General features: G+C 41.3%; 4 protein-coding genes across 7 annotated transcripts in view; 1 reads left to right on the plus strand and 3 right to left on the minus strand.

The window, feature by feature from the left end:
• The window catches only part of LOC127356631 (nuclear factor 7, brain-like), a 192,625-nt gene that overhangs the window by 161,352 nt on the left and 11,015 nt on the right, over positions 1-20,258 (minus strand). The window lies entirely within an intron of this gene.
• Positions 1-20,258, minus strand: part of LOC127356652 (nuclear factor 7, brain) — a 181,119-nt gene that overhangs the window by 150,218 nt on the left and 10,643 nt on the right. For 2 of the 4 annotated variants that reach the window (XM_051388613.1, XM_051388612.1), the window contains exon 2: positions 14,982-15,818. The exons of the other annotated variants lie outside the window; for them this stretch is intronic. The gene's annotated coding sequence lies outside the window, so the exon portion shown is untranslated. Of the gene's footprint in view, positions 1-14,981; positions 15,819-20,258 lie in introns of those variants that run through there. 4 annotated transcript variants of the gene reach the window in all.
• On the plus strand, positions 393-15,474 carry crlf3 (cytokine receptor-like factor 3). The gene is made up of 9 exons (XM_051388618.1): positions 393-501; positions 6,852-6,979; positions 8,979-9,186; positions 10,087-10,174; positions 10,256-10,433; positions 10,536-10,764; positions 11,212-11,350; positions 11,608-11,720; positions 12,577-15,474. Exons 2-9 carry the CDS (start codon positions 6,863-6,865, stop codon positions 12,840-12,842), a joined length of 1,338 nt encoding a protein of 445 aa, XP_051244578.1. The 5' UTR covers positions 393-501; positions 6,852-6,862; the 3' UTR covers positions 12,843-15,474.
• On the minus strand, positions 14,982-18,354 carry LOC127356651 (zinc-binding protein A33-like). The gene has a single exon (XM_051388609.1). The coding sequence runs from the start codon at positions 18,211-18,213 to the stop codon at positions 16,831-16,833; it is 1,383 nt and encodes a 460-aa protein (XP_051244569.1). The 5' UTR covers positions 18,214-18,354; the 3' UTR covers positions 14,982-16,830.

Raw genomic sequence — 20,258 nt, forward strand, 5'->3', positions numbered from 1 at the left:
TTCATTTCATTGTACAACCTTGTGTTGTATGATTAAATACATTCCCTTTATCCTTTTATAGAAGCTGAGGATCTTCTATATAGTGTTTATGTATGTCTGTATAAGTACATTTAATATAGATAGAAATGTATTGCAACAGATGTGAGATATACTTGAAGTTATTATTATTATTATGCATCTAAAATACTACATTACTGTATAAATAAACAACAACATGCATTAAATGTGTGCATTAACCTCACATCAACTCATTTCACCAGTTTTCACTCTGATCTAATTAGGGAGGGATGTATGGGAGCATGTCTCAATCCTATTGGCTGATTCTCCTGTCGATCTAAACGATCTCGCCTGTGATTGGCTGTTCTCCCCCCAAAGCCTCGGAAGTGTCATTTTTGGACTTTAGCAAAAAAATAACTTGTCACATCTCTCGGTGGTGTGGCGGCTGCGAGCTGATTCACAAGTTTCAGGACGAGAAATGGCCACCAGAAAACATTAAACCAGGTACGTTTTAAAACCTTTCTCCACACCAGAAGAGCTAATTTAACCGATTCACTGTAGTTTTCTGTCGTAGTTACCGGGAAGTGATCCGAGGTTCATTGTCTTCTGGCCACAAGCTAGCAGCAACTTTCCTTCTGTCTTCAACGTTATTGAGAGAAACTATCTAATGAATCTGACATTTCATGGATAAATATGATTTGTTTAGTGATCAGCTGAATGCCGAATTTACTTTAATACATTACTTAATCAGGTAAACTATTATTTCTGTTATTATATTGTATTATGGTTTCCTGACAGCAGCGCCAACTTAAAAAGATGAGATTTCTTAATGGAGTTCTGCACACACGTTAGATACAATAAGATTAACAGACGTGTATCCTCCCACTTGCCTCCTCGTTACATTCAAACAAGAAAACTAAATTATGTAATTTTGCATTTTACATCCTTACACCTTACTGTCATCATCCTCCATCAAATTACACCATAACGAGCAGCGTGAACCATCTGTTGAAGCTGACATTTCAATAATAAAAAGGGTTTTTAGTGAACAACCTAGAGGCCGAATTTACTATAATACATTATTTGATAAGAAAAACTATTATTTCGGTTATTTTGCTGTATCTGGGTTTCCTGAAAGTGGCGCCAATTTAAAAATACAGGATTTCTTAACGGAGTTCGGCACACCCATCAGATAAACTACAACTCTATCCACCGACTTGCCTCCTCGTTACACTCAAACACGAAAATTGTGAAAATTGTGCAGCTTGCGTTGTATTTTTTTTGAGTATTTTCCAGCCATAAAGGTTTAAAGTGAGAGCATAGGGCAGCCCCAGTGCTGGTGGGCGAGGTGATGGAAATAACTAAAGAAATACGGAAGTTATGTGAGCGAGTTTGGACATGTCTGCTGTCTCCTGTTGTCTCTTCTTGTCACTGCTCTGCTGCTCTAATAATAATAATAATAACGAGGGTTTGCTTGAGTGCCTTTCATAGCTTCACTGTTAGTCAGAGCATGTGCAGCATGCTGGAAGGATGCAGCAGCTTTAAACTCCCTGCTGAGGATATTTATTGATAAATCCAACGTCTATTTAACACCATGAGGCTTTCAGGGGCTTAAAAACAGTGTCATTTATGCTATTATCACCTTTTTAACCCCTCAGAATGAAGATATTGAGTGTTAAATGCTTCAATAACGAGCAACATTTGATTTGTTTTAATGAAACAGGCGTTAAAATCAAAGTCTTTTCTCTAAGGCGTTTTCCCCTCAGGCTCGATTGGTTTGTGTCACCACATTCTTCTGTTTTAGGGAAGCACATATTTCTGACACCGTTAACAGTCCTGACAGACGTGTGAAAGCGGGACAGCAGACATCATTCTGTGCAACTTGACCTAAATACTCCCTGGCACACTGCTGCTGCTCCCCGGTGAACGTTTACACCACCACAGGTTTCAGTCTGTTTTCCAGCCACACCCGTATCATATAGACGGGAGATAATAGGACAAACCAGCTCGCCGTTTGTTTGGCGTTCACTTTGGAGTCTTTTGGAGAAGAAAAGAGAAGGATTATAAACCCCGGGATTAAAGAGGTGGACCGGACAGGCTGCTGTTTGTGTGCAGAGAGAAAGGAGAGGACTAATATCTGTGTGCATGTTGTTTACGTCCGAGTGCATGCCTGCATAATTGTGTAACATTTGCATTCATGTGTGTATAACGCACACACTGAGGTCTGTTTGTGGTGCAACAGCAGATTATTGTTCACTCAACGACTGAAACACAATCTGTGATGAATATTAGAGAAGAATTAAAATTAATCTGCACTTTCCAGCTTATTAAATGTCAGATTTTACTGCTTTTCGTTACCATATGTGGCAGTAAATTAACTGTCTTTGGACTTTTTGGACGTTTAGGGATCTCTGGGAAACTGTAGTGAGCTTCTTAGAGACTGATTTTAAAGATCATTACTGTTGTATGGAGTCATTTTGAGAGAAAACTGCACAATCACACATATCGTTGCATTGGGGCAACTTCCTTTACTGCAGCCTGGCACAATCAATCAATCCTTAGTCATCATTCATTCATCAGCAGTTTGTTTGTTGTTGGCCCTTTTTTTAAATTCTCTTTTTATTGAGAAAGAAATTCACATTTTACAGTCACACACTTTATGTGAAAATGAAGATGTAACTGTGTCTTTCAGTATATTTCATTGATTGCTCCAGTTTTTACCTTTTTTTAGTTTGATTTTTTAATCTTTTCAAACACACAGACGTTCATTTAGAATAAACAAAAGAAATAACACAGATAGGTAGCACACAGAAACATTTACAAACTGCCCTGAATGTGCTTCTAGTGACTGTAAAACATCCAACACGAACACAGAGACACTGACAGCAGCTGCTCATTAGCTCTGTTAGCTCTGACTACCAGCTCGCTGTCTCTGCTACGCCGCTGTGGTCAGTCTGTCAATCACTGCGGTCGCTGTCGAGGCCACGCCCTCTAAAGCTGCTGTACTTTGCAGGTCTCAGATACATTTTTTTACATTTACTGCAATGGAGGGAGCTAGCAGCACTGAACGGTGTAGCTACTCCTTCATTTTTTATTTTATCAGTCGTTAATGCACATCGCTTGGGGTTTGAATAGTTTTGATGCGACATATTCAAAGGCGAGTAACAGTCTGATATCAGCAGTTTATTTGTATATAAAATCTGTATAAAACTGGAGCTTCCACTGAAACAGATCCTTTTGCTGTAGAGCTCAAGTATTTAAAGGAGCTGTTAGAAGCTGTTTATTACTGCGTATAAAGCAGGTAGAGGTTATAATATGATAAATAACTGTCCTACAGATACTTGTTTTCATGGTCCTGTGTTATGCGGAGCTTGGATGATCTGTTGTAAGATGTACAGTGTCCTCGTGGGCCATATGGCGACGACACAATATGTGGCAGCAGTGTGAGGCCTTGTTAGCGAACTTCCTCTTTAGAGTCTGTAAAGGAAGCGCGTCCGACCGCAGCCAGGGGCCAGGTTGTGTCACCGCCGTCGCTCGGCAGAAGATCGATCTGATACGAGAGAGAGAAAGAGCAACTGTTATAAGAAAGTTCATCATTTTAAGACTTTACCAACTGAGGAAGCTTATTTCTGCCAGTAAAGATGATCTTATATTTAATTTACAGTCACAGTGGCCATTAATCAGCTGCTGCAGGTGTTGGATGGTTTTTACTCCATATTGTGTCCATATGGGCGTTAAAGGGAAGAGCTTCTAACAGAAAATGCCTCATCAGGGTTCCCACGCGTCCTGGAAAACCTGGAATATAATTAGAGAGTAGTTTTCCAGTCATGGAAACACCTGGAAATGGATTAAAATGACCAAATATCCTGGAAATAATCTGTGTCGTCCCTGTCTGAGCTGTGGGCAAATTAGTGTGAGAGGAAAACGGAAAAATCGGAGTCTCCATTAAACGATGACCAATGTTTGTCAGGAACAACTCCTGGAAAAGTCCTGGAAAATGATTTCTGAAAAAGAGTGGGGACCCTGCTAATGTATTGTTTGTATAAATCAGATCTGAAGAACTCATGAAGGATTCCTATAAATGCTATTAAATAACAGCTGATCATCATATGACACAGGTATCAGAGCTGAAACCATATGTCAGATAATTCATTAAAAGATGGATTATCAATTATCAGTTAATTATTAAAGTCATGTATCAAGCACACGTTGCTTGTTTAATGTTCTCAGTTTCATATCAAAGTGAATTCAATCTGTTTGGTTAATGCGTTTGAAGATTTCTCCTTGTGAGTTACGTTTGGTTAAATAATCGATCAATTTATTGATATTGAAAGTGAACTGCTGGAGTTCTCTCTAACGGAGACTCTGACAGGAAGAGGTTCAGAGTAATGTAAAGTGAAACGCCTCCTCAGTTTCATTGTGTCTGAGCAGAGATGTTTGTCCTCCATTTTAATGTCAGTTTCCAGCTCTGGGGCTCGGTGACGCTCCAACAAAGTGCATTAATTTCTATATTTAATGCTTTAAGAATCCGTGCAATGAAAGTTTGCTTTCAGCTTCTTATTTTGGACGTGAAGTTGAGCTTTTAAAGAGGCTAACTTAATTAATAAATGAATAAATAGCTGTTTTGTGTCACATGAATATTCTTTTCATTGAGATAATGAGGTGTTATGTTTAATACAAACTTAAAGAAGAAATTTGAAGCCTAATTATTTTAATATATTGATAAACTGTCGATTCATTCAACCCTAACAGCATCCTGGTGCCACAGCTTTTCTGTCTATAAACACTATAAAATATATAAACTAACACTATTTAAAAGGTGCAGTAGTTCAGTGGAGTTGTTTTGGCCAAAGACATTTTAGACAATATCTGCATAAAAACTAAATGATGATGACATTTTCGAATTAAAAACTAGATAAAACTGTTACAGAGGGACACATTGGGAAGAGATTCCTGTGGCTGAACTTGAAATAAGGTACAAACCAGAAGAAACCACAGCTGTCCTTTACTGGTTGGAGAAGGAAGTAACCCACAGTTGCTAATATTAGACTGTAAATGAGTCTTATGATGGTAATATATGCGTATATATAATGAGAAATATTTAATAATAACCTTTATTTATAGAGCTTCTTTCAAAATCAGAGTCACAAGCTGCTGTACAGTGCGAAAAACAATATAAAAACTACAAATATTCAAAGTATAGAACAAGAAATAACAATATAAAAAGGAATACAACTACAAACATACAAGATAAAATGTTTAAATATTAATAAATGTGCTGTAGATTAAGTTGACTGCGATCTTACGACATCAAGTCGACTAAAACGATTCAGAAATGCGAGTAAAACTAAATAAAATCTTTAATTAACGCTGTTTATTGAGTCCTGTTTGCCACAGACGTTGAGTTGGACGCCGTCTCGTCGTCGGTGTGCGCTGACATTAACGCTGTTGTTTTTAACCTACGTGAACCGTACACGTCCACGTTGCTTTGTTCTGTGCTCTCAGTGCTCCCGTACACACACAATGACTCTAACATTAACACACAGCCAACACAACCAAACGCTGCATTATTCCAGCACACTGATAACAGACGCTAAGGTCACAGGAAGGAGATTAATGAAGTGACTTTATATCAAACCTCTGGGTTCACCTGTGTGTGTGTGTGTGTGTGTGTGTGTGTGTGTGTGTGTGTGTGTGTGTGTGTGTGTGTGTGTGTGTGTGAGTGAGTCCAGATTATATTAAAGGTCAGTGTAATCTCAGGCTGCTGCAGGCTGGAGTCTTACAGTCGGGTTAGTGTGAGCTGGTGTTGGTAGGAAGTGGGTTTTTCTTGTTGCCACACATCCTCTGCCAGCATACAGTGTAGTTTCTGTAGTGGAGGATGCAGCTTGTTACACCTTTTATACCTCATACAGTCTCATTATTCTCATTGTAGACATAGACGACGCCTTTTCTATCATTCATTAAACTCACTCAGTTACATATTTTATGGATATTTCATATTATATTCAAACATTGAACTCAGTAACTGCACTGTTTGTGTAAAACCAGAGATTTGGATGAATTTTGAGCAGATTATTTCATGTTTAGGGAACTTTTTATACAATTCTGTTTCTGTATTCTGTATTTTTTATAATTTTTAACAATCAAACAGACTTAATAGGATTCTTTTTTTGACAATTTACTTCACTTTACACTTATTTGTGGATAATTATTACATTTTCTTTCACCCATTAAAATCAAGAAGGCCTCGCGACCCTCCGTGAAGCTTTGGCGAGCCCTAGTGGCAAACATTATTATACTGCAGTGATGCTTTGGTCAAATTACAACAAACATATTTTATCATGTTAGCATGCAGATAGTTTGAACTTTATCTGCTGAGGTTTTGGAGATGTTTTCCTCTGAGGTTTCTGCTGCCCCTCCTGATAGAGGTGGAGGTGGATAAACTTTACTCTGTGCTTTAAACCGCAGTAACGTCCCTGTTTTACTGGTTGATCCACTGCGGAGCGACTTCTTTTAACCCCTGAGGCTGAGACATGAAAGATCTACACCTGAGGTGAATGATCCAACTTCAGGATGTGTTCACCCTTTAATATAATTACTGTACAAACTCTCGAATATGCAGGTAAAGGTGGAAATGCAGGTCCGATAAATAGACTCAAATGTATTTTCCTTGGTATAAAGTAGTTCTTATGAAAACTGCGCACATGTGATTATAAGCAAAGATTAAAGCCTTAAAAACAAGAAAATAGATCAATAATCAATAATTTCCCCATTAAACTGAAGATAAATAACGAAGCAGCAGTTTTATTTACACTGATGTCCTTCGAGTAAACACCTTTGTTTGTGTGTGTCAGGAGGCGGGAGGATGTCTGCGGAGGTCGACGTGTTGCTGCAGGAGGCGAAGGAAAGCATCGAGGCGGCCCAGAACTACCGCAGTGAACTCCAGCAGCGTCTGCATGGCCTCAACCAGGCCCGCAAACAGGTACCGCTCTCCGTTCACGCCTCGCACTCCGACTGAAACCGGCTGGATGAACAGCGCCACCGTTGTCTTCATAGGTTCACTTCTTTCGTGGAGGAAAAACCGTCTTTCCTTCCTGATCTTTGTCTCGTTCGCTCTCTCTCTCCGTCAGATAGACCGGACCGGGCCGGGGGCATTACGAAGTGTGTTAGCCTCTGACCCGACTCAATCCCAGAGAGTGTGTTCTCTCTCTTTCTCTCTCTCTCTGTCTGCTATCTCTTCCTTCCTCCTGCTGTCTGGATTTACCCTCCAGCTGCTCGCAGTAAACAATGCTGCTATTTCCTGTTGCTGGACGGACTGAAAGCCTCAGAGGACGAAGGGAGAGAAAGATTCTCGTCCGAAGAAACATAAAGCTCGGACTGAATTTGATCAAATAATTGTTTATATAAAATAGAAAATAATTCACTTGGTTTCTTTATGACGGATACTGTCCTTCCAAATAGTTTGTATTCCAAAATTAAAACTGACAAAAAGTTACAGAATTTAACTTTTTCTTGAGCTTCATATTTTAGTCGAGATCTCGTGGCTCCGGTGACGTTCAGACACCAACCTCTGTGACTTTTCTCTTCGTCTTCGTGTTTTCTTTTGGGCAGTTTAACAGCGGGAACGCGTCGTCACGTCGTCTGTTATACAGGAATCTGTGGGAATCAACGCAACTGAACAAGTCGCCATTACCGGCGGTGGCGTCTCTCTACAATACGGGCACGTTTGGACGCAGGCCGTCTTAAGAAGTGTACATCTACTCTTCCCTTTTACTTTCTGTGTACTTTGTTGCAACAGTGTCTGTGAAATGGGGAAGAAGTCCCCGGGTGTGCAGAGGACAAAGATATTAGCCTGTATCTTTAAAAAACATTTGTAATAAAACTGCTCTGATTTGATTCGCTGACGTGTTTTACAAGTTTTACAAAGAGATAAATATTCCCTAAACTAATATAGTGACATCGACTATTTATTGATCTTTAAACTTACACACAATATATTTGTGTGTGTGTGTGTGTGTGTGTGTGTGTGTGTGTGTGTGTGTGTGTGTGTGTGTGTGTGTGTGTGTGTGTGTGTGTGTGTGTGTGAGTGAGTGTGTGTGAGTCACCCTCCACCCAATCCCAGCTGCTCCGTCATACATAGTCTTGGATCGAGTATCCGGTGGCTTTTCTTTCCCATAACCCCCTTCTTCTTTCCCACAGCAGAGATGGCTCACCACCAGATTAAAGGAATCCAGGAAACATTATATACACACACACACACACACACACACACACGCACACACACAGATGTTTAAAATCTCAGACAATACTATCACTGCAGCATCTCGTCCCCGTAAAGTCGTCCAAACATTTGTGCTCAGATCAGCTCCTCCCGCGTTTGTCCTATTTTTATTTTGACTATTCTTTGACAAACCCCCAAAATATTGATCATTGCTCGTCTGTGTCGCGCTGATAGTCGCCAGGAAGTGATGCACGTTGTCTCCAGTGGAAAACGTCCTGTGTCTGCTGAACACACACACACACACACACACACACACACACACACACACACACACACACACACACACACACACACACACACAGTTCAGTCAGTGTGTTTCCATTCTCATACTCATACTGTCCCTGTTTTATCAGCGCTGCCGTTGTCAATCAGCCTTCTGTTTCCTGATATCTCTCTATCACTCTGTACACTGTGTGTGTGTGTGTGTGTGTGTGTGTGTGTGTGTGTGTGTGTGTGTGTGTGTGTGTGTGTGTGTGTGTGTGTGTGTGTATAAAAGTGAGTTCTACAAAGAGGAACTGAAACATGACCTCAACTGCTGCACGCTTCCTGACAAGCTACTAGTCAGTTAGGGCAGATTGTGCTCTGCAGTAGTATTTTTAAATCTATAGAAATGCACCAAATGTTGAAAATGTCCAAATCTCTAAGTTTTCATGACATTGTAATCCGTCCAGTAGTTTAAGTGCTGACTGTGTTTGTTTAGGTTCGGGGCAGCTCGGGTCAGGCCCGCGAGGTCCTCCGGCGGCACTTCGCGGAGCTGCAGGCGGCGGCGACTCGGCTGCTGACGGAGCGACTGACCACCCTGCTGGCTGAGGTGGACGCCATCGAGGCCGACAGCGTCAAACCGCTAGACGACTGCCAGAGTCTCATTGAGCATGGGGTGGGCCAGGCTGACGAGCTGCTGAGAGAGGGTGAGTTCCTGAAATACAACGTCTGCAAAAGCATTCCGGTTTTTATCAGGAAGGAGGAAAGAAATGCTTGTTTTCTATTTGTTATGTGATAATAAAATATAATCTGTGGGGTTTGGACTCTGTCCCTAACCCTAAACAATTAATTGAGAAAATAACCTTCATGATAACCTGATAAGAAGGTTATATATGTGTTAAAGGCCACTAGGTGTCGCACTAGAGAAGACCAAAATAATGGTCGCTGTGGCTAACCAGACTCCATAGACAAAACCAGTAATTTTACCAAGCAGATAATCCTAAAACACACTTCAGACTGGACAGAAGCAAAATAAAACTCACCAAAACTGTTAGTGTTTCCAACATTCATCCACTCCAGTTTGTTTGAAATAAATCCAACAAAAAGCCACAAAACAGGCTACAATGGCAGCAACGTTAGCTAATCCTCAGGGAAAGTCCGTCCACCACACAGTAGTTGTTTGTTCCACTGACAGACTCAGGTTGTTATTGTCAGTGTCTGACAGCATTATGGAAAGGATCCCTACAGAGATAGACCTTTAGTTTAACCACAAACAGCCGTAATATCACTATCACTCTCCACCAGACTAAAAGAGACACAAACACTCATTTTACCTTCAGATCATCGTAACTTCATTAAAGTGGACAGAAACAGAATAAAACTGATTAAAAGCGTCTCTGTTAGTGTTTCCAACAATCACCAACTCTGGTTTGGTGGAAATAAATCCTTAATTCACCGACGTAGATGATAAAAACAGCAGTTTCAGTCGCTCACAGGCAGACGCAGTGTGACTTATCTTTACATAGATAATAACTGTAAACTGCTGTTGTGTTCTAAATCTCTTATGTATGAGCTTTTAAAAACAGCCTCTGTCTCTGTCGGTCCAGGGGAAGCAGCTCTGCGTTGTGGTCTTGGGGAAAAGGAGGACAAACTGGGCAGTTTCACTAAGAAGGCCATGCACATCCAGCTGGACAGGTAGGACGGAGACGCTGTGTGTGACGTCGCCCTGCTGCAGTGTGATGTGCGGTAATGTAACCGGTCCCGTGTGTTCTCCAGCCTCCCAGAAGTCCCGGCGCTGGTGGACGTGCCGAGTGTTTCAGCCCAGCTCGACGACTCCCTGCTGGGTCTGCTGAGGGACCGGGTGTCCCGCCACGGCTCCGTCTCCTCCCACCCGCCCGTCCAGATCGAAGAGCTGCAGGAGAGACCCGGCAGCATCCTGGTCCGCTGGTGTAAGGTCAGTGAGGGGGGGGAGTAAACACAGAGACACACACACACACACACACACACACACAGACATAGAGGACGAGTTGTGAATGTTGTTGTACGTGTGCGTCAGGTGGACGAGGACTTTGCGGCGGCAGATTATCGGCTGCAGTACCGGCGGTCCGGCAGCGGGGGGAGCCAGTACGAGGACGGCTACATCGGTCGGGACAGCGAGTTCCTGGTTCTCCACCTGGACCCTCACACCGATTATCTGTTCAGGGTCTGCGCCCGCGGCGAGGGTCGCACCGAGTGGAGCCCCTGGAGCATCCCACAGACGGGATACACCACACTGGCACCGCACGGTACGACGACCCACAGAGGACGCTGACATTCAGTGTTTATTGTTTAAAAGGTTTAGTTTTTATTAGTTTCAGTTTTAAGTTTTTTATTATAATATTTAAGAAGTTCAGAATAGGTATATAGGTCAATAAACATCCTCCTCATGCTTGTGTTGACCAAATTGAAAAACTGAAGACGTCTCCTGTGTGTTTTTATTTTATTTAAGTCACACACAGATATTGCTTTCAGTTAGTTTTTATTTTTATTACAGTTAAGTTTCAGTTTTTAGTCGAGTTTTAATTAAGTATGAGTGAAATTCTCATATCCAATATCTGCGTACAGCCTGTTAATGTGTGTGTGTGTGTGTGTGTCTGTGTGTGTCTGTGTGTGTCTGTGTGTGTGTGTGTTGTCTGTCTGTCTGTCTGTCTGTCTGTCTGTCTGTCTGTCTGTCTGTCGTCGTCCTCGTCCAGAGTGGTGTCCGGGCACTGAGGGCTACATCCTGAGCAGCAGGAGAAACATCGCTCTGCGCAACGACTCCTCCCAGTCGCGCTGCCCCGTCCTTTACTCAAAGGCACCCACATACTTCTGTGGGCAGACGCTGACCTTCAAGTACGCACAAACACCGACACACTCACATTATTACACATTAATATTTATATATTTACAGCTTTATGAATGAAACCTCTTTTCTGTTGGTCTGAATTCTCTATATGAATGATTTGGATGTTTACAGTAATTTAACGTGTGTGTGTGTGTGTGTGTGTGTGTGTGTGTGTGTGTGTGTGTGTGTGTGTGTGTGTGTGTGTGTGTGTGTGTGTGTGTGTGTGTGTGTGTGTGTGTGTGTGTGTGTGTGTGTGTGTGTGTAGGATCACTGCAGCAGGTCAGATAGATCGGAGGGACAGTCTGGGCGTGTGCGTGGACAGCCAGAAGGGGGCGGAGTCACTTCAGAGAGACCAGGCTGTCTGCATTTCCACCAATGGTACGCTGCCATTTTCTATAAGATAATAAGTAAACAAACTCCAGCTGAACCTTCGTCAGTCAACGATCGATTGGATCGGTTTTTGATCCGCTGATGTAGAGCGGTATTGTGGTACTGGATCCATCCAACCCCCATCTACACCTGGTATTAAACCCTGCCTCCCTAATGAACGAGCGATCTTGCATAATGCATCTTTTACCGCTCTGATTGTGACGTATTTACACCTTCCATTAACTTTGTGTTTTTCCTTTTCATGATACAGATCACATTTTAATACCTGGTGTAAATGGGATGTGATTGTAAACAGAACTTTCTTTCATTAAAAACTGTACAATGAACCCAAATAATGAACCCAATAACTGCAGGAAGTTTGTGTAAAATGAGAGATTTGGATGAACTTTGAGCAGATTATTTCCTGTTTAGGGAACCTTTTATACAATTATCTTCTGTATTATTTGTTTTTTATGTTATATAACAATCAAATAGACTTAATAGGCATCTTTTATGACACATTCAGTGTTTTCTTCTCCCTGTGAAACTCTCTAAGTGAACAAAATGTTGAGATATCGGCCTGTTGTGTTTTTTTTTTTTAAGTTTTCTAGCACGTCTTTAAATTAAGAAGGCCTCGCGACCTCGTATGAAGCTTTGGGGACCTCTAGTGCAGGTCCCGACCACTGCTCTACAGAGCACCTTTAACTCTACTTTGTTATGATCTTGTTATAGCGTGACTCTCACACTACGTTCAGACTAACTTTTACTTTAATTCTAAAAGTGAAATTTATTTAATGATCTGATTGGTTCACACTCTGTCGCCGTTAACAATGTCTGAGTGAGCTGGTTGTGTATCGACCTCCAGGTGCTGTATTCGTCAACGGCAAAGAGATGACCAACCAGCTGCCCGCCATCACCGTGGGCTCCGCTGTGACCTTCGACATGGAGGTGGTGAACCTGTTCCCCATCAGCAACAACAACCTGAGCGAGGGCGGCAACTTCAAGCTGAGGGTGACCATCGGCTCGGGGAACCGGGAGGTGGTGTTCGATTGGCTGGTGGACCAGGCGGTGGACTGCCTCTTCTTCGGCTGCTCGTTCGTCCACTCCGGCTGGAAAGTGCTCGTGTTTTAAAGAGCTGGATGGATCCTTTAATGTGCTGGAGCTTAGGAGCCGTCACCCAGATCTGTTGTTCTTTAACTCTCACCCCCGAGCCACAGACAGGGGCACAAGTCTGAGAAAAAAAAGGGAAAAATGGGAAATTTCTCACTAGAATTTTTCCAGTTTTTCCACATTCGTCCGTAATTCACTGGTCAGGGTTCTAATGAAATCTGGAAAACTTGTAAATCTGCCATCAAGCGTTGGACAGCACATCCTGGAAAACAGTTCTGAGCTCGATCTGCTGCATTTATCAGTTTCACTTCTGTTTGTTTTGCTAAAAACAGCTCGAGAGGCGCAGATTGAGTGCGTTTACACGGAGTCAGGACGGCCAAGAGGGCGTCACGATATTACAGAGACTACGTCCATTGTTTCCGTAGCAAGTCTCTCTGCTACCGCGGGTTCCCTCAGCACACAATCCGACAGCACAGGCCCGTTAGTCAACACGACTTTTATTAGCTCGTAGCTGCAGCCACAGATAACATATGCTGATGCTTCCAGACTCCGTGTAAACCCTGTCAGTGTCCACAGTCCTGCTTCATGTGAACCGCTCACTAACAGAAACTGGGCTGCGTTACCCGACCACGATCCAGCTCTTCTCCAGCCTCCAGGGAGCCGCGCTCATCACTTCTTCTTCTTCTTCTTCTTCTTCTTCTTCTTCTCCTCTGCTTTTAGTTTTGATTCCCGGGCCTTCTTGCAAGGACGAACGTTTGTTTACAGCTTTCTTTTAATTTGTCGAGTTTTATTGGATCGTCTTAATTTAGCCCGAAAGGAGAAATCCTGCCAGGACGTACACGTGTTGTTCATAGATACGTCTTTGTGAAGCAGCAGGAAAAGTAAAAACAGACATTTAAAATCTGCTGCTGGTGTTTTTCTTTTTTTATCTTAACAGAAACCTCACTGTGAAACTTTCTTAAACGTGTTCATTGGAGGTTTAAAGGGACAGTTTGCCAAAAACACAAACCAGACTGAGTTTCATCTGCGTGTCTGAGGAGGACGACAACGATAAAAGACCTAAAATGGCACAAAGACACTTAAAAGATCAAATTGTGTCTCACTGTGTTTAGAAAGGAAAGTTGATCTTTTATTTTCTGTTTTCACGGCTTCATACTTTGTTTATCTTGTGTCCAATCAGGGGTTTGAGAAATGTTGGAGTTAGTCGATAAGTTTCACAACAGAGGCTGAAAATGTATTTTTATTTCATTTAAATGTGTTTGTCCCGTTATCTTTAGTGTCATTATCTCTACATAAAGTGTTTTCCTGCAATGTTGTAACCCAGATCTGATGTTAAAACCCTTGTTAAAGTCTATGGAAGCCCATTTCTGCCAATGTGATGAGACAAAATGGATCCTGAAAGTCTTTAAAAAGAGAAACATTATCAATATTTTGGCTTATTGTCTCAACATAATAAGAGACTTGGTCACAGATGCTTTTCTTTTTACCCACATTGGCAGAAATGGGCTGAAATGAAACGGCCTTTTATCCGCAGATGTTAGATAATGTTAAAACTGAATTATCTTGAATTTAAAAACTAAATCCGAGCATCTGGAGCTCGAGGATTCATTCTTGATGAGAAACTTAAGAGATACAGTTTAAAGCTCCAGAAGAAGCGAGTTATTTTTCTTCCTATCAAACCAAACTCTTGAGATAATTGAAGCTGTTTTACTGTCTCCGTGTTTCTGACGACTCGACGGGCAGAAGAATCTGTTTTTGGCTGAACTGTCGCCTTTAAAATAATCCAACTGTTACTTTATTATTTTAGCTTTTTGCATTGACAATCCGTAACAGTATTTACACAACCTGTAGTTTTTAGTGGGAGGAGCCTGTATGAGTGCTGGTTATTGATCGTTAAGTCCAGTTTACACTTAAGATGTGACTATACACACACATATATATGTATATGTGTGTCTCTTTTATCTTTTAACCATCTTCAAAATGTGGTTGTCTTTTCAACATAGATTAGCTTAGCATATAGCATATCTAAGTACAGGAAAGGAGGAAGTTGACCGAGGCTTGCTCAGCTGTTATTGGAGCACAGAGGGGAAAGGGGCGGGGCTATGTAAGAGTCTCTAACTCTGGTACATCGTGATGTTCAATCCACCATATTTATGTTACTTTCAGTTTTATTCTGAATTTCTTTTTTTTTTTTCAAACGATGTTGCTTCTGCTTTTACGCTGCTGCAACATTTTCAGTTATTTGAAAAAAGTCCGTTTTACGAGTTCTGGATAAAAGCAAAAGAGTGAAGAAAGTCTTGTATTCTTGGTGATGTTCCCTCTTCTTTCTGAGGCAGCACATCGGTTTTATTTCATTGTGCAAATTTGAAATGAGAATAAACATTAGTGGGTGTTCGTCCTGCACACGCTCACTACCACTCACTTTAATTAAATGTTAAACATACAGATTGTTTTTATCTTCTCTTTGTGGAGGACAGTGGAACCCTGGGTGGGTCCAGGTGATGGTACAGATTTCCTGAAGCCAGTGAACGCAACCTGACAAACTGTTCAAAGACAAAACAGTGACACCTGCTGGTCAAACCTCTGCATTGCATTTGTTCTCACTGCTGTCAACCTTCATATGTTGTTCAATAAAGGTCATATTATGTAAAATTATTACTTTTCTACAGTTTTTGACTGTGAGGAAATCTTGATTGTGGTCATGTCACAGATAGAAAACTTTATCTCCTTTTAAAAATCTATTTACATGCAGATTTAACTTAAAACCGAATTAATTGTTCATTCAAAGACAATTTTCTTATGGTATAAAGTTAACAGAAACTCGTTATAGCCCATTAGGTCAGTTATTTTAGATGGTATCAAGTTAATAACTGTATTTCTCCGACTGGAGAATGTTATTAAACATTATAAAACATGAGGAATTGTACATTAACATTAATTAATGTTCTGAAATCAGCAACATTACATACAGTCTGAACCCAAACTGAGACGTTCCACCTTAAACATGAGACGTCCACCTTAAATAGAAGAACTTCTCCTCTGACTGAATGACTAACAGCAGAATTCAACTGATGGAAACTGAATGAAAACACTGTTACAGACTGAATCATCTCCACTTCATCACATCAAACAGAACATTGTTCATATATTTTAGATAATTTACACAAATATTTTACACATTGTGAACATTTCATATGTGGAATTAAACAATCTGGAAACTTTGCTGCTCAAACATGCAGTTATTGATTCATTTGTATCAATTATTTGGATCCATCAGCTTCCACAAACTGGTTGCTGATCTTCAAGTCAAAATAATAAAAAAATATATTTAAAACCACACAGTATCCATTAAAAGAAAACCAAACATAAAGATCAGAAACTGAGTAAAATAATTTTACGTCTGAAAGAGGTCGACAATAGAAACAAAAACTTTTTTTTAAATCTAAATAAAAACAAAAAGAAAATAGCACTCACTACCACCAATTTTACACTTATTTATGGAATATATGGTAAACAGACCTCATTTACATAGCAGCAAAAATTGAATACAATGTCCATAATTCAGTGTAAGTAGTCAATAATCCATTTTATTTGAAATGAGTGTAACAGAGAACCACTGTCATTTTAGGCAGTTATATGGAAGAAAATCCTATTTTTGATGTAAATGAAAAGGCAACAAGGGTCAATTTGACCCAAAGACCACAGAAGGGTCAACATCATCAACTCATCCAAAGCTTCCAAGATTGAGTGACAGCAGGGACGGCCAATCACACAGGAAACAGCAGAGCCAATCGAGGAACTTGTGGGCTGTCTAAACTAAGGGAAACAGGCTTCAGCTTGAGCGGCCGTTTTCCGCTTGGTCCTAGTGCTTGACGTGTCTCTGTTTACTATAGTGTAACATTGTTTTTGGATGGTAAAAATTGCAGGGGACCAAAACAGCCACTTGAAAAAGTGCAGGGGACATGTCCCCCTCCCTGCCTCCCTCCCCCCACCAAATTACGTCCGTGGCTTACACTGTCACACTGACCTTCACTGGTAATATCTTCAGTGGGAATTCATTCCCAGTGTTAATGTATGGAAACAACCTCTCAGTGAAAGTGTGTGTGAAGGTGTGTATGTGTGTGTTAGTATCAGGATCAGAGAACGACAGCTTTCCTCTGTTCCAGTCCAGATTCACTCTGATCCTCTGGAGCTTCTTCTGAACTACGAGATCAGTTTTTGGACCTGGTACTGACTCTGCTGAGTGTTTACCTTTAGTCAACCATATTACCCATAATCCAGACAGTATGTCTCCCTTTCTCTGGACAGACTCTGCTAACACACCCAGTACCCAGTGTGTATTGTCTCCAACCTCGACATCCCAGCTGTGAGTCCCTGAGTTAAAGCCCTCAGAGCCCAGAACAGAGCAGCCACGATTAAACCTCTCTGGATTATCAGGAAGCTGCTGATTCTTTCTTACTAGTCTCACACTGGTCAGATCTTCAGACAGGATGAGATATGGATGAGCAGTGTTTGGATCCAGAATCACAGGACTGTAGGAGACCATGTCCTTCATCTTGTTCCAGATGTTGAAGGTCAGGTTGCCCAGGTGTTTGGCCTCGTCTATCAGAGCTCCTGAGGGCAGCTGTGGATCCTCCAGCAGGGGGCGCTGCTGGACTCTTTCCACTGCAGCCTTGTAGTTGTTCAGGAATGAGACGTCTTCAGCTCTCAGCTCCTCCTCTGTGGCTCTGACTGTGTCTGAAAGAGCTGCTATCTCTCTGCTCAGAGCCTCCATCTTCTCCTTCATCATCTGACTCTTCTGCTCCTCTTCATCCCACAGTGCAGCCAGCCTGGCCTCCTCTTCCTCTTCTAGAAACTGGTGAAGCTTCTTAAACTGCTCCTTAATCTTCCTCTCTGTGCTTCGGGTCTGGAACTTCATGTGTTCTGCTGTTTGATCAAACTTCACTTTAACTCCTTCACAAACCTTTAACTTCTCCTTTAAGGGCTCCAGAGTTTCCTCAAGTTCCTTCTTGTGTTGTCGTGCAGCTTCATCGATGGGTCTGAATCTGTGGTTGGAGTGTTTTTCGGAATCTCTGCAGACGACACACACTGGCTGCTGATGGTTCAAACAGAAGAGTTTGAGTTTCTCAGAGTGCAGACTGCAGAGAGCCTCTGAAGATCTCTGATCTCTCTCCTGTAAGAAACTCTCACACAGGTTCTTTAAAGCCAGATTACAGGGTGGATCCATTGAAGATCTTCTCTTACAAACTGGACACGCACGTGTCTGTTTCTCTGTCCACCAGCTCTTCAGACAGTCTTTACAGAAGCTGTGGCTGCATGACAGAACAACAGGATCTCTAAAGACCTCATGACAGACCGGACAGCAGAGATCCTCCTCTAATCTGGAAGCCATTTTGTCTCTGAGTGCAGCTGGAAACAGCAAACAGCACGTTAAACATGAACTCAGGTGTGTTTCCTCACCCTGCTGTAAAATGTTGCATCAGTTACTTTCACTTTGAGTCTTTGAGTGTTTATTTCAGTCAGCAGCAGGTTGAATTACTTCAGTTTACTTCAGTACTTCGTCCTGTAACTGTTCTCCCTCAGTTAAAGTCACAGATTTGTAATGAAGGTAAATCTTACCGTCCTCGTCTGTGTGTCTCTCCTCAGTGACAACTGAACAGGAACAACCTGTTTCCTGGTTGGTCTCAGGTGATGTCAATAAGGGGCGGAGCTTTGTCAGCTTCACTGCTGTGACTCATTTTAATCTGAGATTCATTTTTACTCATATTTCTGTGATTCCTTTTACTGACTGGTGAAGTGTCGGCCTACAGCTACATAGCAGGCCTCAGTCTGCAGTCTAGCATGGATTGGTTTCATATAAATTCGGGTTGGTGACTGACGAAAGCTGCCACCACATATGTCACCTGCCAGAAGGCTGCCACCTTAAATAATATTGGAGTTCAATATTCTTTAACATGTTGTTGTTTGTTACTGTGCATAAATGGTCGGTCTGTGCGTGGCGCCTAATTTTGATGTTTCATTCCGTTCATTGCAGCTTTAATTTTAATTGTTTTACTCACTCAGATTATGAAAACCTGGGTGTGTATTTTGTTAGAAACTCAATGGTCTGTAGGATAATCTGTTAGCTATGACACTTTAAAGCGGATTGACAGATGCAAATGCTTCCTTGTCAGTTAAGAGCTGTTCACACAACATGCAGAAAACTTTTGGCATCAAATCTATTTTTTAAAATGTAGCAGACAGTCACATCTACACTCATACAGCCAGTTATTAATGATCAGATTTGTTGTTGTGGTTGCTAATTGTACGTGCAAAAAACACTTATAATGTCTACTTCTTTAATGGCTAATAGGTTAGAAGATACATTTTCTGTAAAATAAATAAAATTCTACTTCATTTGAACTGTTATTGGTAATCCGCTGAGGCTCCGGTCGAAATGTTTTCTTAAAAAGAGTGTGCACCCTGCAAACGTCATATCAGTGAAAGAAATGTAGTCGATTATAGTACAAAATTGCTTTTGCAACTTTTAATAATAAATCATTTTGACTCAAGTGAGAAGTTCACAATGTCAAGCTGGTTTTACATAAATTGTTGAAGAAAAGTCTTGTTTTCTTGACATGGCTCCTCCCATCTTGTGCAAAATGCTGCTGGTCTCATGTGAATGAAGAAAAAAAAATCTACAGTGGGTTCTGCACAACAAACAAGATCTCTGCACGCTGGATAAAGCTTTTAAAGAGCGGGGGGTCACAAAGAAATCCAACTCTTCCCATCAAACCTCAGTTCCTGCACTCAATCAATGCCAGTCTGGTCGGTTCAATCTGGAACAATAAGCTAAAAAACAACGCAGCACCTGCACATTGTGCTTTCTGAGAACATTTCAAGGCAGTGATACCAGGTCAGATGGTGATTCAGAGTCAACAAAAACCAAGACATTTTCACAGGAGACAAGAAACAAGAGTGGAGAAATCTGCAGCAAATCCATCCCCTTTGGTCGAACAAACTATAAAATAGGTTCTGATAAAGTTTTTTCTCCCCGTTACAGATTCCTGAAGTTACCGGGTACTGGTCTTAATTGCTATTGTAAGATGAGATATATTTTGTGAATTACTTTACCATGTTTATTGAATTATTGCATAAATTAATTAAGGGTAATTACATATATAAGCATATTTGTATTCTGTTCTGCAATGTAGATGAGGAACTACATAAGGTGCATGTACCTGGAATGTTACCAATGGTTAAGATTGGCGGAGTGATATGATGTTAAGAGTGAGTTGTCCTGCTGTTAAAAACGGACATTAAAGTGGATCGACTAACCAAGACGAAGTTGTCCCCGTGCTCTTGCTTCACCCACGACCCAAAAGGTAGTTAATCTATTGTTAACGCTAAGAGTAACCAGCGTTACACTGGTGGCAGCAGGTTTGTGGACTGATAATT

This window comes from Dicentrarchus labrax, unplaced genomic scaffold, assembly GCF_905237075.1.
Source record: "Dicentrarchus labrax unplaced genomic scaffold, dlabrax2021, whole genome shotgun sequence".
NCBI lineage: Eukaryota > Metazoa > Chordata > Actinopteri > Moronidae > Dicentrarchus > Dicentrarchus labrax.